This window comes from Erythranthe guttata, chromosome 13 (assembly GCF_056151865.1).
Source record: "Erythranthe guttata isolate IM_541 chromosome 13, IM_541, whole genome shotgun sequence".
Taxonomy (NCBI): domain Eukaryota; kingdom Viridiplantae; phylum Streptophyta; class Magnoliopsida; order Lamiales; family Phrymaceae; genus Erythranthe; species Erythranthe guttata.
Window position 1 is genome coordinate 17,377,590 of NC_142545.1, and position 17,993 is coordinate 17,395,582.

The following is a 17,993-nucleotide window of genomic DNA, read 5'->3' on the forward strand; positions in this document are numbered from 1 at the left end:
GCAAATTATGAGTGCGTTTAGAAGCAAAACCACTTCCAAACATTATTAAGAGGGTGTTTGGCTAAGCTTATAAAGTGTTTTAGAGCTTATAAGCTCTTCTAAAGTGTTTGGTAAATTTTTGGAAAAAGATCTTATTTATTTTTAAAATAAGCTGTTGAAGAGCAAATAAGATCTTTTTAAATAAGTACCTGTATCCCATCTTTTTATTTAAGATCTTATAATGAGTAAAAATAGAAAATAAGCTTCTTATCCAAACACTCTAAAAATTAATCATAAAAGTAAAATGTAACAGCTTATCAGCTCTTAAAACATCTTATCAAACGTAAGAGCTTATCACCTGTTTAAAATAAGCTTAGCCAAACACCCTCTAAATCTCAAAGGCCGTATAGCCATTCTGCCCTCACACAACTTTAAGAGCCATTTTTTTTTTATTATTGTTATTTGTTGTTTTCAGGAAAGTATTAGACGATATTTAATAAATGCTAAATTCTTGAAAAAAAAAAATGATAAGAGTTCAAACTAGAGAAACTTTGAATGCCATTTACTTTAAGCCCATTAATCATTTTAAGCCCATTAATCACTTTAATCCCAATAATCAGTTTAAGCCCAAACTTGAGTAGCATTTACTTTAAGCCCATGACTATAAAAATCTAGTGGCTCTTCTTACATATTAAAATCCCCCCGGCATTACATTAATAACTGGGAGATGTACAATCTCTAATTTCACTATTTGACAATTTCACAACCTAATTCCACCCTTCGCATTGAGAAAGATTCCCTTAAAAAAATCGAATAGGAAATAATTCCACCCAATACTCACATCGATTGCGCAGTAACTCCTCGCCGAAAATTCCTATGAAGTCCGACGAGAATCGCCATCGTGTAATTCGAACGTCCACATCAATTTGCTTCAGGAATTAAAGAAAAAAAAAAGAAAAAGAGAATCGGTAGATCGACTGTGGATGAGAGATTTTGGTATGCGATTTACGTGAATCGTGAGATTGCATATTAGTTAACCTGTGGAATGAAAAGTAATTAAATTTTATTCAGTGAATTATTAAAATAATAGATCTAAAAATTAGTACGACTATTATAATCTAAGGAGTTCTCTCAAATTAGTAAAATAAAATAAAAATGAGGTTCTCTCTATTAATTTGCCAAATTAAGATCTTGCTAATTATCCCAAAAATCAAAATGTAAAGTGACAATGAAAAGTGGTAGAGGGTAGAGAAAAAAGAAAAAAAAAAGAAAAAAAAAGGTTGACCGTTGACCCAAGAAAACTAAGCCGACAGTGTATTTTTGCAACATATATATATGTGTATAGTAAACACAACAGTGTGATTGAACGACTGCTTCAATGGCGACAACCATTTACTAAAAATACAAATGAAAGCTGATTCTATCACCTATTTTTTTTTGTTTACTAATATACACATATATATATATACCCCCTCTCTCTCTCTCTCTCTCTCTCTCTCTCTAATTTCCTCTGTTTGGTTGAATTTTGGCTCGCGTATATAATCAATTATGATGAAGGCGGCGCCGCCGCGTAGACTGCAGATTTTGGAGATTTTCTTGGTATTATCCGCCGGAGTTTATGGGTTGTCTCTAGCTCAGCCACAGAGAAATGCCACCACCCCCGTCACAGATCCTTCTGAAGGTGCATATCTTCGTCTGTGTGTGTGTGTGTGTGTGTGTAAATATCTCTCTGTGTGTAACTATCTACATCGAATATTAATATTTGGATAAATAACACTTTGACCCCTGTGGTTTGAGCTTGTATGCATATGACCCTCTTGTATTTTCGATATAGGCACATGAACCCCCTGTAGTTTGAACTTTGTACAGATGAAACCCTTGTACTTCTAATATAAACACACAATCCCCTCATGGTATGCCACTCCGTAAATAATCATGCTCATTAGGAATATTTTTTTTTTGAAAGTACAAGAAGGTCATCTGGTATATGGTAAATATAAGGGAGTTATGTGCACAAAGCTCAAACAACAGGGGGCTAAGTGCTATTAACCGAGTAATTAATTATTAATTAGGTGATGTTTCTTGCAGTTGTAAATGCTACACTGAGCCGGATACATTTTTTTTATTAATTTAAACACAATTACACACACATATACATGCGAATGTGTGTAAATAAAATACGTATGAACCTATATACGTGTATAATAATATATATAATTGGTTGAAGTACTTCACTGATTATAGTATAGAACAAACTCCATTATATATGTTTATTAACATTTTTTTTTTAAATAAAAATTAATCCGGCGTATATGCAGCAAGAGCTATAAACGCAATATTCGCGCGATGGCGGATTAAGGCCGGGAATGGATGGAACATAAGCGGAGAATTATGCAGCGGAATCGCAAGCGATGACGTCACCACCCTCGACTTCAGTCCTGGAATCAAATGCGATTGCTCTTACAACAATAGGACCACTTGCCATGTCATTTCTTTGTACGATAAATTTAATTATTAGACATATATTACAATGTATATGTATTTATATATAATTCTAAATTTAATTTTTATTTACTTACAGAAGGGTATATTCGATGTCGGATTGGGATTCATCGTCCAACGTTGTCGGTCAGCTCCCGCGCGAGCTCTGGAGTTTGACTTATCTCACTTCTTTGTATGACTAAAATTTTTCCTTTTATTGCATTGCTTCAAGAATATGATTTCCTATTTTCGAAATAATTTATTTACCGATTGGCCCCTCCGTTTTACTTGCAGAAACTTGGCTCAAAATTATTTAACAGGTCCCTTGCCTCCTTCTGTTGGCAATCTAACTCGAATGCAGTATCTGTAAGTCTGTTACTTCCTTATCTTGATAATACATATATATTATATATATATTGAACAAAAATAATAAAAATGTATGTTTAAAATTGGTAAATTAATGACACAGGAGCATCAGTATCAACGCATTGTCGGGGGAGCTTCCGAAGGAACTTGGCAAGTTAACTGATTTAAGATCACTGTAAGAAGAATTTATTTAATTTGGTAGTAACCATTAATATATATATATATATATATATATATATATATATATATATATATAATTAATGAGGGCATTCTTGATATTTTGCTTGTGCATTGGCAGGGCTGTTAGTACCAACAACTTCTCCGGTAATTTACCACCCGAGATTGGAAACTGTACAAGGCTAGAACAACTGTAAGTTCTTTTGCACGAAAAAAATTTCCGTTTACTTGAAAATGTCCCTTTTGATTTTTTATTTATTTTTTATTTATAATTTTCAGTTGGATCGATAGCTCTGGAGTTAGTGGTGCAATTCCTTCGACATTTGCTAGGCTACAGAATATGCAGATTGTGTACGAGCTATACGACAAGATTCGTTTTTATTTTATTTTATTTATTATTGTTACTATTTCAGATTTTGAATAAAATTTTCCGGGGTTTTCTAGATTTGCTTCAGACAATGCGCTCACAGGCCGGATACCCGACTTCATTGGCAGTTGGTCACAGTTAACTGCCTTGTGAGCTAATTATTACATCGATCCATTTCATGCAAGAAAGTATTTATCTATTTTTATTTTATTTTAATCCAATTTAATTTAATACATCTACAGAAGATTCGAAGGAACGTCACTACAGGGGCCGATACCATCGATGTTTTCCAATTTAACGGCTTTGACTGATCTGTAAGTGCTCACCACTTCCCTGCAATATTTTCAGTGTTCGATATATTGTTTCGAATAGTTAATCTTCTTAATATCGATTATGATCGTAGGAGAATAACTGATTTATCTAACGGGAGCTCCCCACTAGACTTTCTCACAAATATGAAGTCTTTGACAACGTTGTAAGTAATAGCCGTAACGTTTATTTATTTTTATTACTATTTTGTTGTTCTTCTCAGCAAAAATCGAGCTCGTATTTTTTGCAGAGTTTTGAGGAATAATAACATTTCCGGCTCCGTCCCTTCAAACCTCGACGGATATCCAAGTTTATCTTTACTGTAATAATATTCTCCGTAATATCTTGTCCGTTTTTATAGGTTAGTCAGTTTATATATACATAATTTTTTTTTGAATTGTCAGGGATTTGAGCTTCAACAACTTCACCGGACAAATTCCCGATTCCCTTTTCAACTCGAGTTCCCTCGTTCACTTGTAATAGATTTAATGCTTATTAATTTTTCGACACTGCTTCTTCGTTACTAATGACAAACTTATCTTGATCAGGTTTCTCGGCAACAATAAATTGACCGGTTCTCTGCCATCACAAAAGACTTCACTCCTTCAGTTTATGTGAGTTGTGTCTTCGTAAACACGGCTTTTTTATGGATCACGGTGATTAATGACACAATTAATTAACGTCCTAATTATTACGTTTGGTTACAGAGATTTGTCGTACAACGAATTATCCGGAAGCTTCCCTTCTTGGGCTGACCAGCAAAATCTTCAACTGTATGTATGCATGACTTTTTCCGAATTATCTTGTTTATCAAATATTTTTTTTCTTTTTTAAAACCAAACACACATAACATTTTATTGCAGTAATTTGGTCGCCAACAATTTCACGATCGAAGATTCGAATTCAAGTGTTCTTGCATCAGGATTGAATTGCCTTCAACGAAACTTCCCTTGCAACAGAGGAAATCCCCTGTGTATGCATGCAAATCCCCGATTTTTTACCCCATAATATTAGTGGTGCTATTTGCTATAATTTACTTTTAATACAATTCATAATTGCATGCAGATTCGAGCTTCGCGGTGAAATGTGGTGGCCCACAAATGAGATCTGCTACCGGAATCGTGCACGAGGCAGATAACGGCACTCTTGGACCGTCAGCATATTACGTGACGAAAGAACGAAGATGGGCCGTTAGTAATAGCGGTCTCCCATCTGGTAGCAGAAATCCAGAATATACGAATAATTTCTTGACGTACATTCCGAACACAAGAGATCCGGAGCTTTTCCAAACCGCACGTGTTTCCGCTGGTTCGTTGAGATATTACGGATTAGCCCTTGAGAACGGTGGCTACAATGTCACCCTCCAATTCGTCGAGAATAAAATCGAAGATCCCACTTCTTGGAAGAGCCACGGAAGGCGCGTCTTCGATATATACATTCAGGTTTTATTCTATTTTTTTTTTTCTAAAAGAACTACGAAACTCGATTATCGATCGAGCTTTTACGGTGCAGGGAAATTTGGCGGAGAAAGATTTCGACATACGAAAAGAGGCCGGAGCTTCACTAAGAGCGGTGGTGAAGGATTTCACCGCACGTGTGACGGAAAATCATCTCGAAATCCATTTGTTTTGGGCGGGAAAAGGGACTTGTTGCGTGCCAGCTCAAGGTACATACGGGCCTTCGATTTCAGCCATAAGTGTCACACCTGGAGGTACAATTTTCACATGATATCCATAACTTTGATATAATTTTTTTTACTATTTTAATACCAAATTAAATTAATTATTTTTCGTATAGATTTCGTCCCGACAGTAAGTAACAACCCTCCAAACGAACCTGCCGGTAAGAAGAATAGGACCGGCATGATCGTGGGGGTTGTTGTTTCTATCGGAGCTGTAATCTTCCTCTCGTTGTTTGCTGTTTATTATTCGATCCAGAAACGAAAAAGGCAGAAGAAATACGAAGACGAAGGTAACGTTTAATCATACATTTTTCATTTTATCTGCGTAAAAATCGAATACCAATTATTTCTGTGTTGATTAATTCTGCAGAGCTGTTGGGGGTCGAAACTAGACCGTACACTTACAGTTACGCGGAACTTCGATCGGCGACCGATGACTTTAGTACTGCTAACAAGCTTGGAGAGGGAGGATTCGGACCTGTTTACAAGGTATAATAATATATTATATATATATGTTTTTTTGTTCTTTTCTAATTAACAAATATTTTTTATTTTTTATTTATTTTTTTATTTTTGCAATGAAAAAGGGAAGACTGGAGGATGGAAGAGAAGTTGCGGTGAAGAAATTATCAGTAGCATCACGTCAAGGCAAAAACCAGTTTGTGGCGGAGATTATAACAATATCGAGTGTGTTGCATCGTAACCTCGTAAAATTGTACGGGTGTTGCATCGAGGGAGACAAACGTTTGCTCGTGTACGAGTATCTCGAAAATAAGAGTCTAGATCAAGCGTTGTTCGGTATATTAAATCAATCAATTAATTAATAAGATTGTGCATGCATGTCTAATTAAAGAATTTTAATTTTGAGTAATCATATTTTTTTTTGCTTCTTATATAATGGTGCAGGAAGAATTAAGAGTCCCCGGCTCGACTGGCCCACGCGTTTCGATATATGCTTAGGAGTGGCAAGAGGGCTAGCTTATCTACATGAGGAATCTCGGCTTAGAATCGTGCATAGAGATGTGAAGGCGAGCAATATTCTACTCGACTCGAAATTTAATCCGAAGATTTCTGATTTCGGGTTGGCCAAATTGTACGACGACAGAGACACGCATATAAGCACACGCGTCGCCGGAACAATGTAATTAAGATCCATCAAAATTCTAGTTTTCGATTTTTTCTCATTTTAATTCAACATTAGTAATTAAACAATAATGTTTATTCTACGTTTAATTTGCTCATATATATGTAGCGGGTATCTTGCGCCGGAATATGCTATGAGGGGTCACCTTACGGAGAAAGTCGACGTGTTCGGGTTTGGAGTCGTAGCTCTAGAAATTATTAGTGGAAGAGCAAACGCCGACTCGAGTCTCGATCAAGATAGGATCTACCTACTTGAATGGGTATGTTCGTTTTTTTTTCGGGCTTTATTGCATTCGGCACCCCTATATTTTCTCTAATTGACTAAATGCAATAAACTCTCAATATTTTTTTGTACTTTCTCTTAAATAAATGATTAGATCATGTACAATTAATTGTTGTCTAGGCTTGGGATTGTCATGAAAAGAAGAGGGAATTTGAGGTGGTGGACGAAAATTTATCAGAATTCGACGAGGAAGAAGTACGAAGGATGATAGGAGTAGCGCTCTTGTGTAGCCAAACATCCCCCGGGGCCCGCCCATCCATGTCCCGTGTGGTGGCGATGATTGCCGGAGATGCTGTGGTCCCCACTGTGGTTTCCAAGCCTGGATATTTGACCGAATGGAACTTCAGCGATACGACGAGCACTAGTTTCGCTATGGACACGAGTGGCAATGCATCGTCGTCGTTGACCACAACTTTGACCGCCGGTACCCCTCCAAATTACGACTCTCCGATTTGTGCTTCCGAGCCCATGATTCGTGGCGTTGGACAAGAAGGAAGATGAAAAAAATTGTTGGTTCTTGAGATCAAATTCTATATACTACTCCTTTTTTAACTGTTAGACCCTCATTTTTATGTGATTTTGTTGAATTATATCGTGTTATATATCAACTTTTGAAAGTCTTTATTTGATTATTTAATCTCAAACATTAAAAACTCGTGCATCGCACGAGTGAAGTACTAGTTAAGCATAATCCGAAACCTTAACCTTGAGACCATGTTTCATATGAAGTATGACCGAAATGCTCGGCGTAACCGAAAAACCTCGAGCCACCCGAATATTGAACCGGCTCACGATAGCGGCCGCAACAATTTTCATCTGTATGAAAGACACATCCTTCCCCAAACAGCTCCTCGGTCCCGCATTAAAAGCCGTAAATTTGAAAGACGGTTCGGTTCTGATGAGTCCCGTTTCGGGATCAATCCATCTCCCCGGCTTAAAATCGAGGCAATCGTTGCCCCAAATCGACTCCATCCTCCCCATCGAGTAGAACGACAAAACCGTCTTTGTATTCGGGCCGATTCTGTGTCCGCTCGGGAGAATATCGTGCTCCACCGGAGCTTTGTGTTGAAACGGCACCGGTGGGAAAAGGCGTAAAGTTTCACAAAGTGCGCCGTGAAGATAAACCAGTTTCTTCGAGTCCTCGATCGTAGTAAATCTCCAATTCGTGTTGTCTATCTCTCGTCTGATCTTTTCTTGCTCTGCAGGGTTCATCGCCACGAGCCAGAAGAACCACGCGAGAGCTGCACTTATCGTATCTTTACCTGCAAAGATTAAATTCAAGAGAGTATCTTTCCAAACCTCGTCGGAATAATTATTCGGTGCAACGACGTTAATACCCTCGTCTGCACGTGCTCTCATGCAACTCGTTAACATGTCGAGACCGTCTTCCTTTGGACCCGTTAAGTTGAAATCTTGATGTTTCATCGAGATACAGTCTGACACAAACCGATGAATGACGTCCTTAGCTTTCGTCAGCTCGTTCTCTTTACCGATACGAAGCCAACTCTGCAGCTTCCACGTAAATTCGGGGAGCATGTGCCTGTAAAAGACTGCTTCCTCGGCATCTGCAAAGGCTTTCTCGTATGGTAAATGAGGCAACTCCTTACACAAAGAAACAGGGTCGTGTCCTAAAACCGTGATGCAAGAACAATCGAAGGCGAAGCGCTGGAATAGCTCTTGTAGATCGACCTCCGTCCCCGTTTCCGAAGCGAGCTCCAGAATCGGGATTAGGGCATTCTCCACTTTGCTCCAGCTAGTTCGCGCGATAAAATCGGGGAAACTCGTGTTGTGCATCAGCGATTTCGCGGTTCGTTTTTGGATTTCCCAAGATTCTGATTCTGCGTTGAATATTCCGTCCCCGAGAATATCGAACATCTTCTTGAACTGCGGTCCTTTCTCGAAGTTGGGAAAGTTCTTGGCCAATATGTAGTGCACGTTAGCTGGATCACTAGTGATCAGCATGCTCATGTTAGCAAACCAAGCCCCTTTGAGATAAAACGTGCCGCCGCTGCTCTCGAGAAGCTCGGTCATAAACGTGTGGACCCGCCCGCAGTTTAGAAGCAGCCCCGGCAGCATGCCGAAAATCGGCCAGTCGGTCGGAGGAGGAGCCGGTGAGCTTTTTTTGTCCTTTCTTGCATGGAAATAATTTCTGTAAAGGTGATATGGTAAGTAGATAAAAATGACAAGTAATATTATTGCTGTGTACATTTCTTTTGTTTATAATAATTAAGTATGTGATGTGTGTCTAAATGGCAAATGCTCATGTATCACATATTTGCAAGCCCCATGCTTTGGCTATATAAAGTAAAGGGTAAATTACACACACCCCCCTGAGGTATGCTTAAATAACTATAAGGTCCCTGTGGTATCGATAATTACACTCAGCCCCCTGAAACGTAGTCAGAAACTCTAATGGGATAATGAATTGGATACGTTATTCCGATAGGGTTCTAACGGACTATTGGTTTCAGAAAGTGGTGGAGACAACAAAGAGCTATGGGTGATTTAAGAAATGTTCGGGAATGTTCGGGGAGCCATGTCACCCCATAACTCTTTGTTGTCTTCACCACTTTCTGAAACCCATAGTCCGTTAGAACCCTATCGGAATAACGTATCCAATTCATTATCCCATTAGAGTTTCTGACTATGTTTCAGGGGGCTAAGTGTAATTATCAATACCACAGGGACCTTACAGTTATTTAAGCTTACCTCAGGGGTGTGTGTGTAATTTACCCTAAAGTAAATTATTTCATAGAAAAAAAAAAAAAAAGTAGAAAAAATGGAAGAAACGGTGATGTATTGTTAGGTAAGCATTCATTTAATTATGGGTAAATTACAACCACTACCCTGATGTATGGTCAAATTATGAAAAAAACCCCTCTTGTTTGGATAATTACATCTACCCCTCAAATATGAATCTTCTTACACCTCCACGCTTATGGTGTCAAATTCAACATAATCATCTAGATTTCGTGGAATGTGCTCTAGTTTGTACTCGTTTTATGTAAAAATACAGTTTATGATGCACCACAATATGATATATACAAGTCAAAAAACACACTTATGATCATCTTGCTTCTAAATGTGGAGCTCGTATGTGATAAAACGGGTACAAAAGTGATAATGTTTCATATAATCTAGAAAATTTCACTAAATTTAAAACTAAAATAGTGAAGGTATAAAAAAATTATAATTGAGGGGTTACTGTAATTATCCAAATAAGAGGAGTTTTTTTTTTAATTTTATCATATATTAGGGGTGGTTGTAATTTACCCGTTAATTAATTTGAAGCCGCCAATTTAATAGCAGCAGCCCTTTTGTCTACAGTGATAGAGACGGTGTCGTATTGATTAGCTTTTAACACACAGTTTGATGATTCATAGGTTGCCTAATTTAGGATTTTGAAGTTCAACTTTTGAGTTAAACAATTATCAACTCCACTTGTTATCATGTAGTTCACTCTTTTTTCTTTTTCTTTTTTTTAATTATTTATTTTATTTTATCTAAATGTAGTTCTCAGTTGATGTATATTTGCTATATTTCTTTATTTTTTTTAATGTAATATTAGAAATATATAATTTGAAAGTACTTAACAACCTTTATTATGGCCATTTTTTTTATTTTTCTTTTAATAGCGTAGAAATCTCCAAGCAACTAACTATATAGGTGCAACCGTGCAGTGAGAAAGTCTATATTTTCATGTAATAACTTGCAACTCACGCAAGAAATTTAAACCACATTAAGTATAACTAATGATGATTTTTTGGCAAGTTGTCCTAGTGAATCATACCGCGTTTTTCTACCAAACTTTTTCTAAGGAATGATAATGGTAGAAAATATAGATTCTAGTACAAGAAAATATAGATTCTATTATTCTAAATAAATTTTATATCACTTTAATTGCAAAATGTCTCGTGCAATATTTTAATTGCTACAAAAATATATTGTTATTTTTAATTTATTAGTACAAGTTCTCCGATATATGTTTTTGTTAGCTTATTGTCTTTGAAATTATTAGATCCAACGACCAATTGCAAATTAGCACAAATACCTTGAATTATTAAATTTAATGTTTTAGGAACGTAGTTTTATATTTGTTGCAAAATTAGTCTACTATAAAATTTCTCAAAAAAAAAAAAAAAGAAAGAAAAAATTATATGTATAGTCATATTTTTTAGGGCAAATATATGACCAAATTACGAAAAAATCCCACTTGTTTGAGTAATACAACCACCTCACCTTTTAATATTTTTACATAAAATTTATGTAATTCAGTGATTTATCGAACCAAATCGTATATTCAGTTCGGTAAATGGTATGAAATGTTGGCGTACATAAATTTCGGTTCGTTTGTACCGCTTTAACATCCCAAAATTTACCTCTGATGGGATATTTTTGTAAGATAATACATAGTTGAGGGGCTGTGTATAATTACCCAAACAAAAGGGGCTTTTCGTAATTTGACCATAAGTGAGGGTGGCCGTGTTTGCCATATTTTTCAAATTACAACAAAAAAAAAAAAAAATAAAAAAAAAAAAACAAAGTTTTATCCCAACAATTGGAGACGATTAGGGTTCTTTGATGATGAGCTCTTCTTCTTTCAGCTATTGCTTCAGGAATCGCTCATAGGTTAGGGTTTCGTCGATTTGGACGCAGAGGCTTCGACTCCATTAACGAGATGATTTGTCGTCGTCGCGTTGCAATCTGTATCGAATTTTGGGTGAGCAATTCGGTTTTTAAAATAATTCTACATTTTTTAATTGATTATTATCCGACGATTACCTTGTGTATTTCGATTAATTTTCTAAAAAGTGTACACCAGAAAAGAAATCAATCATTCTCAAAGAAGACAGCGATAAAGAAGAAGAAGAAGAAGCGAGTGTTTTAATTTTTATAATAGTATTGGCTGATAATTAGGAAATGCTTATGCATTAATTGCTTTTCGTACTTGAAAAGTTTTATCACAAGTTTAATTTTGACATGATAAAAAGCTAGTAGAACTAGGGTTTAAATTTGTAAATTAGCAGTCCCATCTGAATCAAGCATAATCCGAAACCTTAACCTTGAGTCCATGTTTCATGTGAAGCACGGCTGAAGCACTCGGCGATATCGAATGACCTTGAGCCACCCGAAAATGGAATCGGCTCATGATAGCAGCTGCAGCAATTTTCATCTGTATGAAAGTTATCTCCTTGCCCAAACAGCTCCTAGGCCCCAAATTAAAAGCACTAAACTTGAAAGAGGGTTCAGTTTTGATGCGTCCCGTTTCAGGATTAATCCATCTCCCCGGCTTAAAATCGAGGCAATCTTTGCCCCAAATAGATTCCATCCTCCCCATTGAGTAGAGTGATAGCACCGTCTTTGTATTCGCGTTTATCGCATGACCACTTGGAAGAATATCGTGCTCGACTGTAGATTTGAATTGAAATGCTATTGTTGGGTACAGTCGTAGTGTTTCGGACACAGCCCCATGAAGGTAGTTCAGTTTCTTTAGGTCGTCGAATTTCCATTTTGACGATGATTTATTATCATGTAAATTTGTTAGCATCTCTTGTCTAATCTTTTCTTCTTCTTCAGGGTTCGTCGCCAGGAGCCAAAATAACCAAGTAAGAGCTGCGCTTATCGTACCTTTACCTGCGAACATTAAATTCAACAATGTATCTTTCCAGACCTTTTCATCGTCGGAAATATTGATATTATTAGGTTCGTCTGGAGCACCCTTTTCTGCAAGTGCTCTATTGTTGTAGCTTGTTAACAAGTCCAAACCATTAATATCATTATCTCCATGTTTTTTATGCTTGGCTGAGATACAATGAGATAAAAACCGAGGAATGATCTCCTTAGCTTTGCTCAGCTTGTTCTCTTTGCCGATACGAAGCCAACTCTGCAGCTTCCACGTAAATTCGGGGAGTACGTGCCTGTAAAAGATCGCTTCCTCAGCATCTGCAAAGGCTTTCTCATGTGGTAAATAAGGCAACTCCTTACACAAAGAAACCGGATCGTGTCCTAAAACAAGGATGCAAGAAGAGTCAAAGGTCAAACGCTCGAACAGTTCTTGCATATCGACTTCCAATCCCGTTTCTGAAGCAACCTCCAGGATGGGGATTAGAGCTGTTTCCATCTTATTCCAGGTAGTCGTTGCCACAAACTCTAAGAAACTCGTGTTATTTATCAGCGACTTTGCACTTCTCCTCTGATTCTCCCATGATTCTGATTCTGCAGTTAATATCCCTTCACCCATGATATCGAACATCTTCTTGAATTCCGGACCTTTCTGGAAGTTGGAAAAGTTCTTTGCCTGTATGTAATGGACATTAGCTGGATCACAAGTGAACATAATGTTCAAGTTAGTGAACCAAGGTCCTTTAAGATAAAACGTGCCGCCATTCTGCTGTAGAACCTCGGTAATATACTCGTGGGGCCTACCAATGTTCGCAAGCGCCCCTGGCATCATGCCTAAAACTGGCCAGTTGGTAGGTGTTCTCTTCTCCTTTCTTGCATGGAATATTTTCCCGTAACAGAGAAATAATGTTAAGTGCATAACGACCATAGCAAGTACGATTGATGTGTACATTATACTGATTGATATTTGTGGAGTTAATCTGTAATTATCAGCTATAATGAGCATCATATATATATATATATATATAGTAAAGTATTTCATAGATTATCTTTCACGTATTTATTTGAAGTTAAGCCAATTTTATGGCAGCCCTTTTGTCTATGAATGATAGTTAGGGTGGGGAGTGTGTTGATTTTACGGCCTTACGTAATTAAATGATTCATAGATCAATATTGGCTTGCTGGTAATTGCCTAATTTAGATCTCTTGGTTGCCTAACTTTAGTGCATATGTTATTTTTATTCTAATGTACACTTGATCATGTGTAATTTTACCATAAATCACTAACCCCTTGTTTGGCGATGGCACATTGTACATAGCTTATCTTCTTGGTATAACATAATACACCAATTCTTTTTGGAGATAGAATTTACGGCCTTTTTTTTCCCCCCTAAATGAGAATATTATTCCCAAGAAACGCGTTACTAAGCAGTACTAAGTGAGATTAACTAATCCTAGTCGACCGAGTGGAAAGATCGTAATTAAATGAAGTGGAATTAGAAACATCATTTTGGATTGGGATTGATATTATGTAATATTATTGGATTCATAGTCTTAGCAACGGATTGCTCATATGAATCCCAGGAAACACAAGAGAGATCGGAGAGATGATTTTTTCGCACAAGTGGGGCCCCACTTTCGTTATAAAGGGCGGCGGAGTGTGGGAAGAGGCAGTAGAGTTGAGTGATTTCATTACGGGTCGAATCGATTTGGTGACTTGTCATCTTCACCGCTTGTGGAGAGAGAGAGTGAGAGTCGAGAGTGGAAAATATTTAGGAGAATATAGAACAGTGAAGAAGAGGAACGTTTTTTTTTTTTTTTTTTCTTTTTTCTTTTTTCTTTTTTTAATCTAACTTTAGACTTCAATTTTTTGAATGAATTTGCCAAAGGATGAATCCTTGTGCATTATTTCCTTTTTCACACACAGATTGCTTTCTGACCCAAAAATCATCTGAATCACATTGAACTTGAAGATGATTTCTTAATACTTGAAAGTTTTCAAGTTATTTTATTACAACACCATAGCACAAAATCTATTAAAAATGCATCCTATCTCAATCAAACATAACCCGAAACCTTAACCTTGAGACCATGTTCCAAACCTCTAACTTGTCGAGCTCGTACTCGATCGTTTAGACCCGTTGAGTTGAAATCTTGATGCCTCGCCGAGATAAGAGGTAGATAAAAATCGACCGAAGCTCTCCTTAGCTTTGCTTTGCTCAGCTTGTTTGTTCTCTTTGCCTATACGTAGCCATTTCTGCAGCTTCCACTCCCGTTTGTGAAGCGAGCTCCAGAATCTGGATCAGGCCCTTCTCCATTTTTTCCAGCTAGTTCTCACGATAATATTAGGGAAACTCGTGTTGTATAAATATATAATGCTATTAACATTCGGAAAAAAAAAATTAAAAAAAAAGTCATTAGGGCATCTCCTGTCGATGGGGGCGGCTCCCCCTCACCCGACCCCAACCCTAACCCATTTCTTGTCCAGCCGATCAATCTCTTTCTTTCATTTTTTCCGTCACCACTCTCACCATATAATAATAATAATAATAATAATAATAATAATAATAATAATAATAATAATAATAATAATAATAATAATAATAATAATAATAATAACAACAATAACAATAACAATAACAATAACAATAACAATAACAATAACAATAACAATAACAACAACAATAACAATAACAATAACAATAACAATAACAATAACAATAATAATAATAATAATAATAATAATAATAATTTATGTAATAGTTATATTTAAGTGTTTACCTATAAATTTGAGTATTTAATTTTTTAAATTATGTTGTGCTATTATTTGGTTATTAATTATATTTTCATTTTTTAACTATTCTTTGTAATATAATAACACGTAATGTTATTATAATTAATAGAATATTTACAATAATATTACTATTTTAAATTAAAAATATCGAATTAGAGAAAAAAAATGAGAAAACTAAAGTAAAATAAAAAAAACTAATAAAAAAATGAAAATAAATAAAGAAAAAAGAAAGAAACAAAAAAGAAAAAAAAAAGAGAAAAAAAAGAAAAAAAAAATTAAAAAAAGAAAATGGCTAACGTTGAAAGAGAATGAAAACGGAAAAAGAAAAAAAAAAAAAGAAAAGCAAAACGTGAGAATTCACGAGGGAGAGACGCGTGAGAGTCTAGGGCTTATGCCTCGGCTCAATTCACCCCACCCCCTACTCACTAAACACCTTAGCCCGACCCTACCCCACCCGTCCCATCAACAAGAGATGGCCTTGTATATATCATGGTTAAATGATTCATATGTAATAATGTGTTGACTTTTTGATTGCCTAACTTGAGTCCACTAGTTCAATCTCGGAATTTATGAATCAATTATTAGATATCTATCTATATCTATTCTTTTAGTAGTTTGAGATTCAATTGTTACACCCACTCATCTTCAGGTTGAAGAGGGCTTTTTAGAAAATATTAGGGACTCAATTAATAAAAAAAATCGGGGCTTATAAGATTTTGGGGTGAATCTGTAAGGTTTTCAATTCAAAAACTCACCCCCACACGCATAGATGGCGAGTGTACTGCACGATCAGCTTGCAGAGTGTTTCTAGCTTTGACTTACTTTTATAGAAGGAATGATTCTTGCTAATTTTTTTAACACGAGGGGTTTTGCGGTAATTAAATAACACGGTATTTAAATATTTCGATTACTAGCTAGTATCGACTTTATTGAATCTTTTTCTCAAATGAATTTTATATCGTCCTGAAGAAATCGATCAGTATTACAATAGTAACAAAAAACGCGTTACTAAATTGAGATACTAACTAACCCTAATCGAACCAAGCCGAAAGATCGTAATTAAATGAAGTGGAATTAGATACATCGTTTTGGGGCGGGAAGAAATTGGGATTATTGACACTATCAACTTCATCGCGAGCTTGAATTACCGCAATTTGAGCTCGGATTCTTGCGAGTTGGCAGTGCGCTTTTTGTATCTCTTCATCCAAATTAGTTAACTCTCTGACAACACCGTACACGGGATCCTCTATTCTGCACGAAGCCTCGTAGCACAGCGAATCAGCTGCTTTCGATCTTAGATTCACCGGGAGATCCTTTTATTTTATTTTTCATAAAATAAATTAATTATATGTATATATATAAATAATGTAATAAAATATAGAATATTGGAATTAATTATATAGTAATTTACCTGGAGAATCTTTCCAACGTTACTAGCACCATAGATCTTGTGAACAAAAGCAAATCTTTGAGGATTGTTGGACGGGAAATAAGGTGAGAATATGCAATCTGAGGGGCATCTTCGTCTTAAATGTTTGCATGCAGCACAACGGCTTGAATTCATATGAATTAATTGATTATATATATTTATATATATTGTTGCAAAGATTTATTTATGAGAAGCTATGGAGAAAATCTAATGGGAGATTATATTCTTGGTTTCATGGTGGATTATTTGTATTAAAATTTCAAGAAATGTAACGGCTAGGAATTATTTAATTTTGAAATGTAGGGATAATTATAAGGAAAGTGGGCAAATTTGGTTGATTGCTTCAATTCATGCCAATGTATATTTTATTTAGAAACTAATTAGATTCTTGTGATTGGCTATGGTAATTAATTGTAATAATACATTGTACCTAACTAGGATATTAGTCACGTTTTTTCCCTTTTTTATTTTTTATTTTTTTATTTTTTTATTTTTAATTTTTTTATTTTGGAGTAATTAAACTAACCAGAACTTCTATTATGAAGTCATGGAAAACTCAGGTAATGTTTGGAAGCGTTTTGGATGTTATTTTGATTTCATTTTAAGGAAATATGTTTTGGGGAAAGAATTTGAGAATGAAAGTAATGTTTGCTTGTATTTTGGAAGGAGACAAAATACACAGTAGCAGTCAAATCATGTTTAAAGGTGTTAGAAAAAAGTATCTTTGAAGAAAAAATTAAAAGATGAAGTATGTTTATTTGTTTTTTAGTGAAGACATTTTAAACTATAGCAGTCAAATCATTTTATCGTAATAGTCACATCATGTCTGAGAGAGAAAAACTTTTGACATTGTTTTGAAAAAATAATTTGAAAAGTGTAATAAATATAATTTTGTTTTGAAGAATCAATAAAAACAAAAAAAGAATACTTCCAAACATTGACCCAATATTTGCAAACAAAATTCACGTTGAATTAGAACCCCACAAACATGTGCCTTGTCTTAAATGTTTACTTACATTTTGCGATAACTAAAAAAAACTAAATTATCATCATGAGATATTATTAATTTCATATTATTTGAATTGATTTAAATCCAATTAGCAAAAAATCCAATTTTAAGTTACTCTAAAATTTTAATTGCCCATCCCATTCATACGTCATCATGAAAAACATAAAAATAGCTTCTTATTACAACTAAAATAATATAATTGCCAAACTAAAAAAAAAAAAAAAATCATCTTATTTCTTTGCCAAACACACACATACATATATATACATATATAGATAGACAGTTAGACACACACAAATATGTGCCAAAACACACACATATCATACTATATATATATATATATATATATATAT

General features: G+C 35.4%; 3 protein-coding genes across 3 annotated transcripts; 1 reads left to right on the forward strand and 2 right to left on the reverse strand.

Annotated features, from left to right (window-relative positions):
- Nucleotides 1–1,325: 1,325 nt before the first annotated feature.
- On the forward strand, nucleotides 1,326–7,418 carry LOC105969013 (putative LRR receptor-like serine/threonine-protein kinase At1g56140). The gene is made up of 23 exons (XM_012993731.2): nucleotides 1,326–1,660; nucleotides 2,298–2,475; nucleotides 2,561–2,653; nucleotides 2,755–2,826; nucleotides 2,930–3,001; nucleotides 3,125–3,196; nucleotides 3,283–3,354; nucleotides 3,448–3,519; nucleotides 3,613–3,684; nucleotides 3,774–3,845; nucleotides 3,930–4,001; nucleotides 4,084–4,155; nucleotides 4,228–4,293; nucleotides 4,387–4,452; nucleotides 4,543–4,652; nucleotides 4,745–5,121; nucleotides 5,192–5,390; nucleotides 5,477–5,650; nucleotides 5,731–5,849; nucleotides 5,948–6,158; nucleotides 6,267–6,501; nucleotides 6,613–6,763; nucleotides 6,907–7,418. Exons 1-23 carry the CDS (start codon nucleotides 1,528–1,530, stop codon nucleotides 7,285–7,287), a joined length of 3,141 nt encoding a protein of 1,046 aa, XP_012849185.2. The 5' UTR covers nucleotides 1,326–1,527; the 3' UTR covers nucleotides 7,288–7,418.
- On the reverse strand, nucleotides 7,367–9,051 carry LOC105968302 (alkane hydroxylase MAH1). The gene has a single exon (XM_012992932.2). The coding sequence runs from the start codon at nucleotides 8,992–8,994 to the stop codon at nucleotides 7,468–7,470; it is 1,527 nt and encodes a 508-aa protein (XP_012848386.2). The 5' UTR covers nucleotides 8,995–9,051; the 3' UTR covers nucleotides 7,367–7,467.
- Nucleotides 9,052–11,666: 2,615 nt separating this feature from the next.
- LOC105969116 (alkane hydroxylase MAH1) lies at nucleotides 11,667–13,755 on the reverse strand. Its single transcript, XM_088811912.1, has one exon. It carries the CDS (start codon nucleotides 13,448–13,450, stop codon nucleotides 11,825–11,827), a length of 1,626 nt encoding a protein of 541 aa, XP_088668038.1. The 5' UTR covers nucleotides 13,451–13,755; the 3' UTR covers nucleotides 11,667–11,824.
- Nucleotides 13,756–17,993: the final 4,238 nt, after the last annotated feature.

Bases quoted from the DNA above. Each gene is read 5' to 3' on its own strand.
- LOC105969116 (XM_088811912.1), bottom strand. From the start codon at position 13,450: ATGAAATACTTTACTATATATATATATATATATATGATGCTCATTATA.
- LOC105969013 (XM_012993731.2), top strand. From the start codon at position 1,528: ATGATGAAGGCGGCGCCGCCGCGTAGACTGCAGATTTTGGAGATTTTC. The intron at 4,453-4,542 runs GTATGTATGCAT...ATTTTATTGCAG, and splicing joins GACCAGCAAAATCTTCAACT to TAATTTGGTCGCCAACAATT. The intron at 6,764-6,906 runs GTATGTTCGTTT...ATTGTTGTCTAG, and splicing joins GGATCTACCTACTTGAATGG to GCTTGGGATTGTCATGAAAA.
- LOC105968302 (XM_012992932.2), bottom strand. From the start codon at position 8,994: ATGTACACAGCAATAATATTACTTGTCATTTTTATCTACTTACCATAT.